Here is a 16,640-nt window from a genome sequence, read left to right as displayed (position 1 = left end):
GATCTACGTTCTTGTCGGGTATCACTAATGAAATAAAATTCCTACTTCATAAAACTAATTAATCAGGTAAATATTTATCACAGATCGATCAACTTTTAATAACCTAGGTAGGGTAAGGTGGGGCACAATGTTACACGGGTTACAATGTTACAATGCATATTTCTCCGTCCCTTTCTATTAGTTGTATGATGTTGGTATACACGTTTGTCAAGCTCATAAGAGCTGCTGAACTGAGCCGCTGAACATCATACAACTAATAGAAAGGGACGGAGAAATATGCATTGTAACATTGTACCCCGTGTAACATTGTGCCCCACCTTACCCTATACTTTACTGTGTAGTAGAATACTGGTGATCCACGGTCGGGTCGGGGAGTTTCCGGCTTTTTTTTTTTTTTGAAGGGACGTGCGCTGGTAGCTGGAGGAGCTTTTCCAGCTTCACCGGGCAGAGTGGCGAGTACAGAAGGTACTCTAGCCGTTTGGCGATCGTCGGTGCGCGTGCCGACGAGGCCGAGTGTGGGCTTCGCGAAGCGAAAGCGAAGACGTTCGCGATCGGGCCGTAGATTCCGGCTACTGGGACCGCAATTAACTGGGACAGTGGTCCCAGTCGCTGGATCGATAAAAATTAAATATTTTTCTTCCAGCGACTAGGTTCACTCATAGATAACTTAAAAAAATATATTATTCAAGCCAAAATCGGTATCGTACTAAAAGGACAATGACCAAAAGTGGTCCAAATGTCCACCACTAATGAGACCTATATTGGCTTATGGTCCATTAAATAGAGATTAACTTTCAGTATGGGACGAAAAATAAATAAACTGTCAGTAAAAAGTTATGACTGTATGAAAAATTGTAGTAGTTTACGCGCTAATCTCAGGAACTACTGGTCCGATTTGAAAAATTATTTTTGTTATGGATAGCCCATTTATCAAGGATGGTTTTAGGTTATATAACATCACCCTACAACCAATAGGGGCGGAGCAGCGACCACCCGACCATAATTCCAATATTGTTGTCTTTCTTCTGAGTTTTTTTTTCTTTTAGCGAGAATCTAACACGGCACACTAAGCGACATGACATAATATGCATAGATTAATCCGAAATGTGCGATGGATAGAATGATATCAAGAACATTAATTTTCAGATGAAAAGGTAAAAACATGACTTTTCATTCAGTCATAACTTTTTACTGACAGCATATTTTTGATTGCGGTTTGGTTATAATGAATCAGTATTTAGTAGACTATTTTACTACATAGGTGGTGGTTGACATTTGAACCACACTCCATACATTTTTGGTCATTGTCCTTTATGAATGGTCCCAGAAAAGTATTTAATTTTTACTGATCTGGCGATTGGGACCGGGTCCTAGTTGATTGCGGTCCCAGTTGGCGGAAACCTCGGGTCGGGTATCACTCATCCATCAGAGATTCGTAAATCTAATTAATCTATTTAATTACCACAGATAAATCATATTTTACTAACTAAATCACCTAAAAGTAACCTTTTCATTAGTGTAACCTAAAAGTAAACCAAAGCAGTTTAAAAATCAGCTAAAAGGTTACAAAAGTAACCTTCTGGCAACACTGACTGTTTCTCAATATTGCAGTCAACTGTCATCTTTTTTTTTAATACAAGTTTTACGGCTATGGATATAGATCCTTACGGCCAATTCTGTGCAAATGCTGTGTTTCGTCTATTTTGTGATGTCTTAGTAGTGATTGTGATTTGTGATGTTAATGTTGTTAATTTTTTTTTTCAACAAAAGAAGAAGAATTCAATGAGGGCTTTCGCGATTGGAAAATCCGCCAGATGGCAATACGTAGACGCGAGGTCCAAATGCTGCGTGATTGGTGGATTTTGACATATCTGTCAATGTCATGCAAAATCTGTTTGTAACCATAGAGCAAAATACAGGGTGGAAACGATAAGTGATCTCACTCGATTATTTCTAAACTATACAAGATATCAATAAACTAGTTATTGATCCTGAAAGTGCTTCATGAGCTCTATCAAACGGTATTAATAATAGGTTACAGAATAAACTGGATATATCCGAAACTTCAATGTTTCCAGCTTCCATACATTTGGTAAAGTCACATTATTTTAAAAACTACATAAGATATCGTAAAACTGATTACTGATTCTAAAAGTGCTTCACAAGCTCTATCCAATGGTATCAATAATAGGTTACAGAATAAACTGGATCTAACCAAAAATTCAATGTTTCCTTCTTCCATACATTTAGTACTACCACAGTCATGACACTCATCTCTTGACAATATTATAGCAAGTAAAGCCTAAAACCAATGTTTTTCATTAATAATTTAAAATAAGAATACAATTTACGAGTTTATTTTAAGTATTTATTATTAAATTAAAAAAATTACACTTCTAATATTGTGTGTCTGGCATACATTTAGTATGGAAGCTGGAAACATTGAATTTTCAGATAGATCCAGTTTATTCTGTAACTTATTAGGGGCCATCCATAAAGTACGTCACACGAATTTCATGATTTTTTTACCCCCCCTCCGTCCTTGTCACAGGTGGTCACATTTCTGAGACCCCCCCCTCCCTAGTGTGACGTCACATGTTTTGCAATTTCACATCGAAAAATTATGAAATTAACAGCAGTTCCGAAATTAGTTTTATTTCCATTTAAATTAAGTACTTTTTTTATGAAATCAACATTATATCAAATATTTGAAACAATTGAAATGTGATGTCACGAAACTTAGGACCCCTCCCACCCCTTGTCACACCATGTCACACTTTGTCAACCCCCTCCCCCCCTCTTTACGTGTGACGTACTTTATGGATGACCCCTTATTGGTACCGTTTGAAAGAGCTCATTAAGCACTTTCAGGATCAGTAACCAGTTTTTTAATATCTTGTATAGTTAAGAAATAATCGAGTGAGATCACTTAACGTTTCCACCCTGTATAGTTGTTGCCCATTTTTGCCACTTGACGTGGCAGAATCGTGGGACTTCACGGTATTTAAATAAAAATTAAAGTGGTTGCGTTTAGAAACGCCACAAATAGGGCAGGTGACCCGGTTTTGGCCATTTTAAGAATTTTTTAGACTTTGAGGCTATATCATTTTACAGTTCTTGTTATCACGGACTTATTTCTTGTAAAAAGTGATTAAATATATCGTCACCGTCGTGGCAGAATTAAATAACTGACAAAACCAAAGTTGCGAGATATTCACGTTTTTGTGTTTTTTTTTCGTTAAAAATGGCGATAACTTTTAAGGGTTAAAATATTTTATTGTCGGTCTTTTGATATTTTATACAGCAAATTTACCTTTATTAATTCAATAGTATTCGATGATGTTACTTTGTATTATTTTAAATAAAAAAATAAAAATGTTATTATTTAGTTTTGCCACAACCGTATTTTACAACTAAGTTGCAGTTATTTAGTTTTTGTATGTCACTTATTTAGTTTTGCCTCAACCAAGGTATTACAAAAACGAATATTTCCATTGAATAAGTACACTTGTTTAATTTTGCCACACTTTTATTGACCTAAATGTTGATTTATTCATTTTATTTTATTTGTTTTGTCAATGCAATTATGCAATTTTAGTCAAAATCTGTAAAATTGTTAAATAATACTAGAATATACCTACTTATTTAATACTTATAAATTTTTAACAAATTGGTATGGTAACCATCAACATCAGATTCCTATAACATTGAAATACAATTGAAAGAACCAACATCGAAATAAATATCAAAATTAAAATAATCCAAAAACAATAAAACTGTAATAGGGATCCATAGGGATTCCTTACCCTCAACGTCATAGCAGAACGACGTTCAATGTCTCTGCAGATCTCCGATGACGCTAAGGCACATCGGCAGCTCAATAGACAGATATGGAAGTCCTTGCAACATGATGTTCGCAACTTTAATACAAATCGTATTAAAGAGGCGATAGACCGGAACCAAGGCTCGAAAGTGTTCGCAAGAGACTACTCTATTGGGCGAAGCTAGCTTACGAAGCTGAAGACTGCGGAAGGTAGTGTAACGTCAACAAAAGCCGAGGTTCTGGGTGAGATTGAAAAGTTTTATGGACAGCTGTATACCTCGACGAAGATGTTGTGGATATCAGCATTATCAGTCTATATGAGATTAGGATGGCTAATCAAATCTCAAACACCTAAAGAACAATAAGGTATCGGGTGATGACGGAATAACCTCGGAGCTTCTGAACGCGGGTGGAACATCGATATTAAAGTCAAGTCCTTCAGAGACTATTTAACTTACAACGCCAGAGGCATGGAACAGAAGCGTGGTGGTACTCTTCTTCAAGAAAGGGGATAAAACCTTGCTGAAGAATTACTGACTAATCTCACTTCTGAGTCATGTCTACAAGCTGTTTTCTAAAGTTATCACGAATGATCTCGCGCGTAGGTTCGATGACTTCCAGCCTCCCGAACAAGCCGGTTTCTGAAAAGTATCGGTACATATCGAGGTGCTGAAGTGCTTATACACGCCACCATGTTGGTCCGAGTACAGGAGTGGAGTACGAGGCATGAGGGAGATGTTATATCTCCGGATCTCCGAAACTATTCACCGCTGCATTGGAATACGCTTTCAAACTCCTCGAATAGAAAGGATTCGGCATAAACATCAACGACGAGTACATCACTCACCTTCGGTTTGCCGACGATATTGTGTGGTCAGTGCAAAATCACTGGAAGACCTCGGCACAATGCTCGAAGACCTTAATCTCCCAAAAGGTAGGCATTCGGGTGAACAACATGGAAAAACGAAGCTTTTGTCAGTTTTGTCGAATGTCTATGTTGAGCCCTCCTACCCAGTTTCGGTTAGGAGCTCGAATCTCGAGATTGTTGACAAGTATGTCTACCTCGGACAAACGTTAACTAGGTAGAGAAAGAGGTCGAATCCAACTCGGCTGGGTAGCGTTCGGGAAACTACACAACATCCTTTCATCCAAAATATTTCAGTACCTAAAGACGAAAATCTACGATCTGTATGTGTTACCACTGATGATGTATGGCTTGGGAACGCGGCCTCTTACTATAGGCCTTATAAATAAGCTCAAAGTTGCACAGCGTGCTTTGAAGAGGGCTATGCTCGGTTTTTCTGTACAAGAGACAAGGCACATAGTACGCAGAACTGACAGACGATGGGGCCAGCAAGGTTCTGGAGTAGAGGGCACGTACCGGAAAGCACAACGTGGACTTCATAAAGGTAGCAAGAAAGCACTGGATGCAGACCGCTACCAGCCGGTCATATTGAAAATCATTGGGGGAGACCTATGTTCGGCAGTAGACGTCCTATATGGCTGAAATGATGATAATGATGAAGGTAACTATCCAGATTCAACATCTGAGTAATGAACATTGAAATTAAAAGTAACATTTAAAGTAATGTTACAAAAATGAAATAAATCAAAAACACAATTGTACGAGTATTTTGAACCAATGTTTCGGATTGAGTTGTGGCAGAATTAAATAAAGTCACTTGTTGACTTTCTTAGTACAAGTATTTTGAAGCAACGTTCGCAGTGAGTTGTGGCAGAATTAAATAAAGTCACTTATTCAGTTTTGCCACGTAAATTCTACAACAAACAGAGTTGTAATTTATGGTCAATAGTTTCACTAAACTGAAGATATCTTTGGAAATATCATAGATATTGCCACGAGAGTAAGATCAAAATATAGGTAACACTTTCTACTATACAAAAAGTGGAAAAAGTGGTTTTTGCCAAAAGTGTCAGTTATTTAATTCTGCCACGACGGTGACGATATTTAGATCTAGCCTAAGAATATATTTTTTTTCATAATGATTCAATGGAAAAATAATCCTGTAGAAAAGAAAAAGAAATGGGAATTTGTGCCATTTTTGGCCAGCTTTACCCCATTTTTGGCCACAGTCATGTGCCAGTTCTGGCCATCAAAATTCATCAAAAAAAAACAAAAACTACTCGACGGATTTTAACGAAACTTGGTACAATTATTTTTCATACTCCTGGGCAGGTTATAGTATACTTAGGAATTCCCACGGGAACAGGAATTAGCGGGAAAATCCTTTTGTATGAAAAATCTAAACTGCTTAAGTTAGACGCTTGAAATTTGGTATGTAGGTACCTTAGTAAACTTAAAGCTTAGTTACAACAAGGAATTCCCGAAATTCCCACGGGTACGGGAATTCGCGGGAAAATCCTTTTGTATGAAAAATCTAAACTGCTTAAGTTAGACGCTTGAAATTTGGTATGTAGGTACCTTAGTAAACTTAAAGCTTAGTTACAAGGAATTCCCGAAATTCCCACGGGAACGGGAATTAGCGGGAAAATCCTTTTGTATGAAAAATCTAAACTGCTTAAGTTAGACGCTTGAAATTTGGTATGTAGGTACCTTAGTAAACTTAAAGCTTAGTTACAACAAGGAATTCCCGAAATTCCCACGGGTACGGGAATTCGCGGGAAAATCCTTTTGTATGAAAAATCTAAACTGCTTAAGTTAGACGCTTGAAATTTGGTATGTAGGTACCTTAGTAAACTTAAAGCTTAGTTACAAGGAATTCCCGAAATTCCCACGGGAACGGGAATTCGCAGGAAAATCCTTTTGTATTAAAAATCTAAAGCTTAGTTACAACAGGATATTGCAAAATTCCCACGGGAACGGGAGTTACCGGGAAAAAATATTTGTACGAAAAAATCTAAACCGCGTAAGATAGATGAAGGGGGTAAAACGGGATCCGCGCGTACGAAGTCGTGGGCGGCCGCTAGTATGAAATATAATATTATTATCTCAGCTTGAATTGAAATTACAATTAAGGAGATCAATATTAACCTATAGTATAGGTTTATGCGGTGAGTACTGGAACAATTTTCTTTTCACAACACCGATTTTTTTAGTATTTGGTTTCGATGGAGGCATTATAAATTATAATCGTAACTCTGAAAATGAATCGATTACTTATATCAAAATAGCTAAGTAATTAAATTGAAAAAACACGATAAAAACTAAATGGCCAAAAGTGGGGTTCTTCGTGCACCACTTTTGGCCAGTCATGTGGCCAAAGATGGGAAAATTCATTAATTCTGGCTCCATTAGTGGCCACCTCTCATAAACCCACTTAATAAACAAATAGCGATAAAATATCATTAGTACCACTTAGACAGTGTATTCTTTATTAAGGATTAACATAAACATTTAAAAAAATAAGAAGGATTTAGAAAATAATGATTGTTTACTCGCCCGCTCGCCTTAGCCTTTTTGCTAAGACTTAAAACAATTAACGCTTCTCAAAAAAGAATGACTTGTTGGATTGAAGTGAAGCTTGACACATCAAAGCTGTTAACGCTATCAGTGTTGCTAATATTAGATATTTTTATTCCCGTAAACCATAGAGTAATATATTAGTCTTTGCCTTAGTTATAACGATTTGAAGTTCTAAATGGCCACAAAGGGGTCGGTGGCCACAACCGGGTCACTTGCCCTATTTGAGTCTTTGGAAACAAGTTCGTTATTATACTTGTATATTAAAATATAATTTTGTTTTACCTAGCTTTTTCTTATTAATAAAATATAGGTTATTAAGTACTCAATACAGAAATCAGCCGGCTCCTAGTCTAAAATTCTTATAATCGAAATTAAATGATTTAAACTACAAATAAAAATGATTCAAACAGTACTAGTTTTTAGGTTCAAATTCGACTGCTCTAGTGGACGCACGGAACGGCAACGTCGCAGTCGACCCATATTATTTGAATTATTTGGCGGGAAAATAGTTTTTGGCTTTTAATTCTGAAACTAAGAGGCCTAGAGATTTGAAATTATGTCTCGTGTGTACTTTAATTATAACGAATTATTTGATCTTTAAAACGCAACTCTAACTTATACGGTTTTAATAATCCACCGTGTGTTACGTGTTACCAGCTTACACATACGTATCGGTTCGTAGTTCGAAAACGGTTCGAAATATAGCTTTGAAAGAATTGAAGTCGGGTTTTTTTATTCGACTTTAATTTATGAGATATAAAACATTGATGTAGCTTAAATATTTACGAAGATACAGATGTGTAAGCTGGAGACACGGTACTCCAGCTCGCACATAGTTTTTTGATCGTGGTTTTAACAGTATTTGAGCTAAAGTCTTGAAAAGTGAAAAGCCTACTATTTGGATTCGACTGTAATTTTTGAGGTATAATACATTATCGTAGCATAAATATTTACGAAGATACAGATGTGTCAGCTGGAGACACGTGTCCTCAGCTTACACATAGAAAACAACTCATAGTTATGAAGTTCTAATGGCTCTAATTGAATGACTGAGAGGTTTGATGACTCTAATTAGGCTTTTATTGATGGTATACTTGGAATTGCTCTAGGGCCAATGAGGAAGTTGGAGACATTCAGGTCAATTTTAAATGGTATTCTCAAACGCTACTCAACGGATTTGAAGCCGTGATCAGCTAAGCAGCTTTCAAATGTTTACATAATGGCAACATTTACCAAAAAAAGTATGTTTTCATTTACACAAATGATAACTTTACGTCTTTTATCCATTACACGCAGCATCGTTTGGTTATGTATTGTCTTTTATGGAAATATCAATCAATCAACTTAACATAGAAAAGTTTATTTTTAGTTTCTATTATATATAAATCTCGTTTTATCATATAAAAAAATTAATGCTTGCATTTTTATTTAATTAAAAAATAATTTTAAATGTGATACTTTTTATTGTTGAAATCTATTAAGTGGCGATCGTGGACCGAAACGTATAGATGACCCACGCTGAACTGTCCCGCCAAACTCAATGACAGGGGGGCGCTACCATCGTTCAACTATATGGTTTCCAACATGGCAAAAATCTGAACCAGCGATCCGGTATTGACGGTGGCGCCCCACTGTCAATGTCATCGACAGGACAGAGCCCCGATTACGGTAACTTTTAACGTTTACAATCCAGACACGCTTCTCGATTCTGCGATACGATTGGTCGTTCAACAGCGTACGTCAGCTGTTTCGACCAATCGTATCGCAGCGTCGATGAAGCGTGTCTGGATTGTAGACGTTAAAAGTTACCGTAATCGGGGCTCAGTCCAGTATTTTGGAACTATAACCACAATTGACATTTATCATTGTTGACCAGTGTTGCCAGAAGGTTACTTTTGTAACCTTTTAGGTTACTTTTGAACTGCAGTGGTTACTTTTAGGTTACACTAATGAAAAGGTTACTTTTAGGTGATTTTTCAGAAATTGTAGAATTAACTTTTACAGGTTATTCAGTAAAAAATATTAATAGTGACAATTTAAAAATATGTCATAAAGTGCATTTAAACTTGAATTTGATTTATTATTTGTTAAAAAAATGAGTTCTAGCGAATGTTTTTCGATAATAAAACGCAAATCCATGAAACGTTTTTATACGACTGGTCACTTTTCGAATTTAGATGATCAATTGTATTCATTTTCCATCCATGAACAACCTTACACAATCATCGCTCCGCACCCCCCCCCCCCCCCCCCCGTATGAAGGTTACTTTTTTTTCAAAAAGGTTACTTTTTTAATATTTCTGGTAACTTCTGACTAGACCCGACTGGCAACACTGTTGTTGACTGACAGAGCATCAAATTGACAAATCAACAACTCTTGGAAATGCTGCTATAGATGACCCAAGCTGAACTGTCCCACCAAACTCAATGACAGGGGGGCGCTACCATCGTTCAGCTAATGGTTTCCAACATGGCAAAAATCGGAACCAGGCGATTCGGTATTGACGGTGGCGCCCCACTGTCAATGTCATGCATAGGACAGTTCAGTATTTTGGAACTATATGCGATGTCCCCTTAATCCTCAGAAATAGGCATGTTTATGTAAAGCGATTTCATAGCAGCTATTTTGGTTGTTACTTCGTGCACTATACGATATGCACAGTTGGCTGTTAGATGTGGAAGATATCACCTAGTACACGTTCATAACTTCCCGTTGCGTAGAACAGTAGGGTTATAAAGGGTTATAATAATAAGTATTTGGTCCACTGGTTGTATGGCATTTGGTGAGGGGTTTCAAAGAGCTTCCAAATTATGAATCCAGAAACAACACCGTTTCTTTAGAGACGCGGAACCTCGCTCGGAATTGCATGTCATTATAATAATATTTTTCAATAGCGTTCAGCCTTATTGCGTTCCTGCGATTAGATCTAGGTATTTCCTCGAGGCTCGAAAGAAATGATAACGATGACACACATTATTTACCACTATTTAGGTCGATTTAGGTATAAGAATAGGATTTAAGATACCGCGCAAGCACTCTCAAAGGATGATGGGCAAAAATGTATGGAAAGTGGTACCCGCTCCAATAGCCATAACCAATATATATTTTAAAAGGCCTTTAGATGTAGGAAAATGTCTGCTATGGGGCCAGTTCTAATTCACGTTTTGAAAGCAGTAATTCCACTAAGTATTATAATGAAAGTATAACACAATCATCCATGTATACGAGTATGTATTATGACTACAATCTATTAATATAACTAAAAGAAGCATTGAAAAGGAAAGGATTATACCTACGATGAACTACCCTAGCTATTATAGCCCTTTATTCGCTTTCATCATCATGATCATTTTAGCCATAGGACGTCCAGTTGAATATAGGCCTCCCCCAATGATTTCCACAATGGCCGGTTGGTGGCGGCCTGCATCCAGCGCCTTCCCGCTACCTTTATGAGGTCGTCGGTCTCTTCTTCTCTCTATCTTGTAGGTGGACTTATTGGGTCTTGTGGGTTTATTCGCTTTAGCAACCCATAATAAAACCCATAAGAAGAAATAAAACTTTAACCCCTTTATTAATAAAAGTTACACCCTAGTTGAACTCTGGCTTAAATTGTCATTTGGTATGGAAATGTCATTTTAATCCAAGGTTCTTCCTAGGTGTAACTTTTTATTAATAAGGGGGTAACTTCTTTAAATAAAAATATTTATTTCACAATTGTCCCCATCAATAATTATAGAGTTAAGGAAGGATGCTGGAGCAGTAAACCCTTCCTGCCTCGCATAACCTAAGTACCATACGATGGACACGTATGATACTTCTTCTTCTTCATCCTCGGTCCCTCACTGATGAGGATCGCGACCACAGATAGTGTTCCTCCACAGACTGCGGTCATAAGCTGTGTGGACCGCACGATGCAAACTCCCGCCCACCGTCTTCCTCACCGCGTCCGACCATCTCGTCGGTGCCCTGCCCCTAGCGCGTCCCCCTTCATACTGTATGATACTTAGGTTACACAAAAAGTATCTTTATCTTCGAACGCAACCAGGTCTGAGGCTGGTGGCCATAGTAATAGTTGTTCTTCTTGGTAAGACCTTTCAAATGACACTACAAACACAACTATTGGAGCCGGGTACCATTCTGCAAAAAACGTATGTATATCTTCGTACACAACCAGATCTGAGGCTGGTGGTCATAGTAAAAGTTGTTCATCTTGGTAAGACCTTTCAAACGATACTAGACACATATCTATTGGAGCCGGGTACCATTTTGCCCATTGTCCTTTAACAGCTGCTTAAGACGATTTGACAGTTGTTTGAGTAATGCTTAGCGTTGAATGGCGTTTCAGTATGCGAAAATTCATTTAAGTGGCGTTTGAGTGCAACTTAATTTGAGAGGTGCTTAAAAATTGAGAACTGCTCAGATATTGTTTTGAGTATGCGAAATGTAAGTTTAGGAGCTGCTTAACTATTTGAGAAGCCGTCAAATATTTAAATGGCGTTTCAGTATTCGGCCGAAAAGCTATTATAAAAGGCTGAGTCTGCACTACGGTTTTTTTCCGCAAGCGGCAAAACCGCCACCGCGAAACCGCCCGAAACGTACACAATGCGACGTGCTCCGTGCACTGCGAATAAAAACCGCTAAACTGACCACGATTTTCAAATTTGTCGCGCGCTGTTCGCGGTTTTAAAATCGGTCGCGGGAAAAAACCGCAGCGCGGGCGCTTGCATTAGTTTTACATGGTTATAAAATCACGCGGTTAAAAAACGCGACGCTTGAGCCGTAGTGCGGACTCGGCGAAAGACAGAGGATACAGGATAGTCATCTACTGACTATACATTTTTATTACACGAATCTACTTGCGAAGTTGCGACTAGGTAGCAGCATCATAAACACAGTCCGTAGCAACAATGCGATAAGATTATGTGTAGGATTATCTATACCTATTGGGGCCCACTGAAAACCATTGTCATGGCCTACCTGGGCCTACCCCACCGTGGGCCACGGCTTAAGCTGAGTGGAGTCCCATTGCGATGGGCATCGCTGTTGCGACAGGATAGCACTGCTCAGTTCAATTTTTATTTCCTTGTAATATTTATGTGCTAAGTATTTCTGTCTTTTTTTCTGATAAGTTCTCTGTCATGTATAAGTGATGTTCATCGTAATAAATGTTTCTTTCTTTCTTTCTTTATATTAAATGAAAGGCATATTACACTTATTAAACCATCTGCAAGTAATTTATTTAATACTATTAGTCAGAAGAGTCTATTACATGAAAATTTATTATGAGTGAATTACTTAGTTTGAGAATTCTAAAATCCAGATAAGACTAGTTTTCCTAACATCTTCTTTTCTTCAATGATCCTATGAGCTTCCCGCAAATTAGCAGCATTGATCGGTGACATTGTCTTTGTGAGTGTGCAATTCAGATTTCCTTCGCCAAACATTTTTGATACCGTTTTTAAAATTTCTTGGTATCTGAACTGGTCTTCAGTATTATATTTCAACTTTGTAAGCATCATCTCACTGACTAATGTTATACTCTTATCTTTCAAAGGCCTTAGGTCAACCAGACCGCTACTGTCAACAATGAGAGCAATTTTACCTTGAGGCTTAACTACTTTCATCAAGGTGTTCCAATATGGAAAGGGATCGTAGTTCACCAAAATAAAATCAACGCCTGCTCCATATCCTATTGACTTTAGTTGCTCTTCTAAGTCCTTGGTATGGTTTAGGACGATTTCTGCTCCATGTTTTCTCGTATACTCTTCGCTTTCTGGACGTGACGCAGTTCCAATCACTTTAAGGCCAATATTTTTGAGTAACTGAGTAGCTATAGATCCCACGCCGCCTGCACTATTTATAACCAGTATTGACTTGCCCTTATCTTTTTCCGATATTAACATTCTATCGTAGATGCATTCGAAAGCGGTCACTGTTGTGAGCGGCATGGCAGCAGCTTGCTCAAATGTGAAATTCTTTGGTTTCGGCCCTACCAGAATTTCATCTAAGGCAACGTATTGAGCGTTAGAACCATTCTTCCTCAAGTCTCCGATAAAAAACACTTCGTCGCCTATGTTGTGTATACTTGCGTTTTCTCCCTTAGCGACTACTACACCGGCTCCATCCCAGCCCAAAATTCGTGGCGTGGTTTCTATATTGGGCTTTGGGGCTCTTTGCTTTGTGTCTATCGGGTTTACACTTGTGGCTTTTACCTCTACCAGAACGTCCGTTTTTCCGAGACTCGGCAATTTCACTTCTATATCTACAAGACTGTTCACATCAGAAATCGGTAAGTATTTGTAAAGACCAACTGCCTTCATTAAGTTTGGTAATTTCACAGCCATTATTTTATTCGAATTTGCACTATTAACAAACGTATTTCTCTCTGCGGCGCTCGCAACAACTACTATCAGTAAAATACTCCAAATCATGTTACGTCAATGTAAACAGAACTTGCAATGGAGTATGTAACTGATAAAGTCTTGACTGATAAACAATCGCGAGAGAAGTGTATTTTTGTTAACAAAGTAGACTGGTTTACGCTGGTTTTGAGAACCCGGTGTAGAGATCATGGAGAGGCAATTATTCGAATATAGTTCTTTAAGTAATTAGGCAAAGGAAAAAAAGGAGTTTGAGTAAAAATAAGCTTCGAAGATTATTACCACCAATGCTTGCCACTGTTTGCGAATAAGTAAGTAGTTAGTAAAAGAGATTTGTCTGGCTAAATATAGCTGTAGATCCTGGCTACACAGGAGTTGCAGCGGCGTGGCACAGCGGTGAGAACGAGAGATGAGAATCGTCCCGTGTGCCTGAGATAGGTTTCATTTAACGAGTGCCCCAGTTTTTCGTTTTGGTCTTTCGAGTTACCGAATGTACCAATTCAGTCTTATTTAAAACGGAAAGACGCACAAAGCCCATAATTATCAATGTTTTGGAATATTGGTTAAAACGACGAATAAAAAGACACCAAATTATTCTTCAACATAGAGCCTTATCGCGCATGCTAGCAAAAAATTTACGAGCAGTTGTTAATGGAAAAAGCAATAAGGATGCAAGCATCAATATAGCTTATTGGGAATTTTAATTCAACCGTGAAATTAAACTGCTTCACTTGTGTTTTTTAGAAACAATTATTATGATATCGTGTCTGAACTATTTTCATACCATATATTTGGGCCTGCTATGGGTATGTTATGTATTTATTTAATCAAAATAATTAGGTAGGTACCTGTCTACATATTAATATACCTACCTTCTACGAAACCTTTTACAGATCCAATCGATTTCTTGCATGTCGATGCTGAACAAGCATTCCTATTTTATGGACTCCAATAGCGATATTAACAATAATGATGTAGTAGATATGATAGCATCGAAGGGCTACTTACCTGATGAGAAATATTTACCAAAAACTTCTTTCGTCAAAAGTTCTGGTAAGTTAGCAATTTAAACTCATCATTAAAAGCAATTTAAACCATTAAGGTATAAAAGTTTTAAACGATATTATTATGTGACTAGTTAGTTACTTTAATGATCATTTTTTATCCTAGATAACGAAGTAACTTACTTGCTCTCTAAGTTATCAGACGACGAACTGATAAAGCTATTAAACGAACAGCCGAAGAAGAATGAGTATGACTTAAAAGATATCGTAAAATTGGCATTTGATTCTAAGTTCGTAAAGGATAACAAATTGAATGTAGACAATACACCTCGAGAAGTAAACAATGATTTCGATACCCAAAACAGTGTCAAGAAAAGATTCCGAACTGTACCAGAAAAGAATAAATCACAAATAGCGTTTTTTAAATTGGATAATAAACAAGTGGATCCTTACAGTTTTAAAGCAGATGCCGATCCTAACTATGTTGCTATTCAAAAGTTAAGCAATATACTGTATAGCCGCCCTATCGAAACGGATAAGGATGAAAAGACTACAGAAGACGAAGAAAAGAAAGAATTGCTTTTTGATGTTTTGGTGTCGCAATTAAAAACACTGTGCTGCAAAAAGACGAGACATATTAATAAGGTGACCAAGTATCAACCCGTAAATGATTTTGTGCCTGCTAACGCAGGACATAATGTTAACGCACTAGACAGTAAAACAGAAAGAAATGAGCATATGTTTTTAATTATCAATGATGAAATAAAAAGTAATGGAAGCGATGAACTTATATCTGTAGATCCAGATAGTCTTGAGAGGAATAGTAGCGTGTTATTACTGGGGCCTATTAACACTCCGTTGACTAATAGTCAATTAAAATTAGTTGTGAGTAATTAAATAATAGCTCATAGTGTTATAATTTAAATTGTTTACGATTATTGAATTTATTGATACATTTCAGATGTACCGGATATCAAACGAATTATCGAAACCTGAATATATTCCTCTGCTGCAGCAACTTTCTGAAGGAAATTTAACTGGGAACAATATTAAACTTATGAAAAGTTTAGTCACTGGCCCAGAAACAAGAAGATACATCAAACCACATAGATGTAACCATCAATCTAAGTTGGCCAGAATCTACGGCGGTCCAAAATGGCTTATTTGCACTGGATATTTAAATTTAAATACTCCTAGTTATTACGACTGAATAAATCAAATTATTTGTATTTTAAGTGATCTACTTTTTAAAAACCTTTCTGTTTCTCGGCGCTTGCGCTTGTGCTTCATCATACAAGTAGGTATGCATGTGCCAAAATAGCTATTGCAAAGGAGCATTACCTGATCATCATCATCATTTCAGTCAAAGGACGTTCACTGATGAATACACGGTGATACTAATTACCGTGACATTAGGCCTTCCCCAATCATTTGAGTGCATTACCGCAGTAATTTTTTTTAAAATGTTGTACTTTAGAGAATCGAGAGTATAGCAGATAATTAGTCCATCGTGAGCAGTAATTTGTCCACTAATAGCAAAATTCGTTCAAATGATAGTTTTAAAGTTATTAGAAAAAAACAGATTTTGCTGCGGTAACGTTTCAAACATTACTTACTCTGGCAATTTTTTTTTTAAAGTCGTCACCACCTTCGACGATTATCACACTGCACCGCGCTCCGCCGCGGTCCGCGTGATTAGGTAGGTACATATAAAAAATCCCGCGCGCAGACGCGTTTTCAGTGTGTTGTGCCGCGCGTGTTTTCTATACAAACTGAGGTACTTGCATACAATGATTAAATCTGTCGTCCCGCGTACCGCGGCGGAGCGCGGTGCAGTGTGATAATCGCCTTATGGGTGGACGTCCCACTTTACAAAAACTAGCTGCCCCATCGGCCGATAGTTATGCGTAGGTACCTATGTGTGCCCTGCTCATTGACACTACTTCAGCTTGCTAATCCATCAGGTTATATCAAGCAGCGACTTAAG

The 16,640-nt window shown here is 37.6% G+C and overlaps 2 protein-coding genes across 2 annotated transcripts; one reads left to right on the top strand and one right to left on the bottom strand.

The window, feature by feature from the left end:
• Positions 1-12,475: 12,475 nt before the first annotated feature.
• On the bottom strand, positions 12,476-13,802 carry LOC135080808 (zinc-type alcohol dehydrogenase-like protein SERP1785). Its single transcript, XM_063975533.1, has one exon. The coding sequence runs from the start codon at positions 13,698-13,700 to the stop codon at positions 12,579-12,581; it is 1,122 nt and encodes a 373-aa protein (XP_063831603.1). The 5' UTR covers positions 13,701-13,802; the 3' UTR covers positions 12,476-12,578.
• Positions 13,803-14,301: 499 nt separating this feature from the next.
• LOC135080799 (uncharacterized) lies at positions 14,302-15,888 on the top strand. Its single transcript, XM_063975525.1, has 4 exons — positions 14,302-14,455; positions 14,543-14,702; positions 14,820-15,538; positions 15,615-15,888. The coding sequence occupies exons 1-4, from the start codon at positions 14,405-14,407 to the stop codon at positions 15,861-15,863; spliced, it is 1,179 nt and encodes a 392-aa protein (XP_063831595.1). The 5' UTR covers positions 14,302-14,404; the 3' UTR covers positions 15,864-15,888.
• Positions 15,889-16,640: the final 752 nt, after the last annotated feature.

Source organism: Ostrinia nubilalis, chromosome 2, assembly GCF_963855985.1.
Source record: "Ostrinia nubilalis chromosome 2, ilOstNubi1.1, whole genome shotgun sequence".
NCBI lineage: Eukaryota > Metazoa > Arthropoda > Insecta > Lepidoptera > Crambidae > Ostrinia > Ostrinia nubilalis.
The sequence above is the reverse complement of the archived record's forward strand: the minus strand, read 5'-3'. Positions and strand labels throughout refer to the sequence as shown.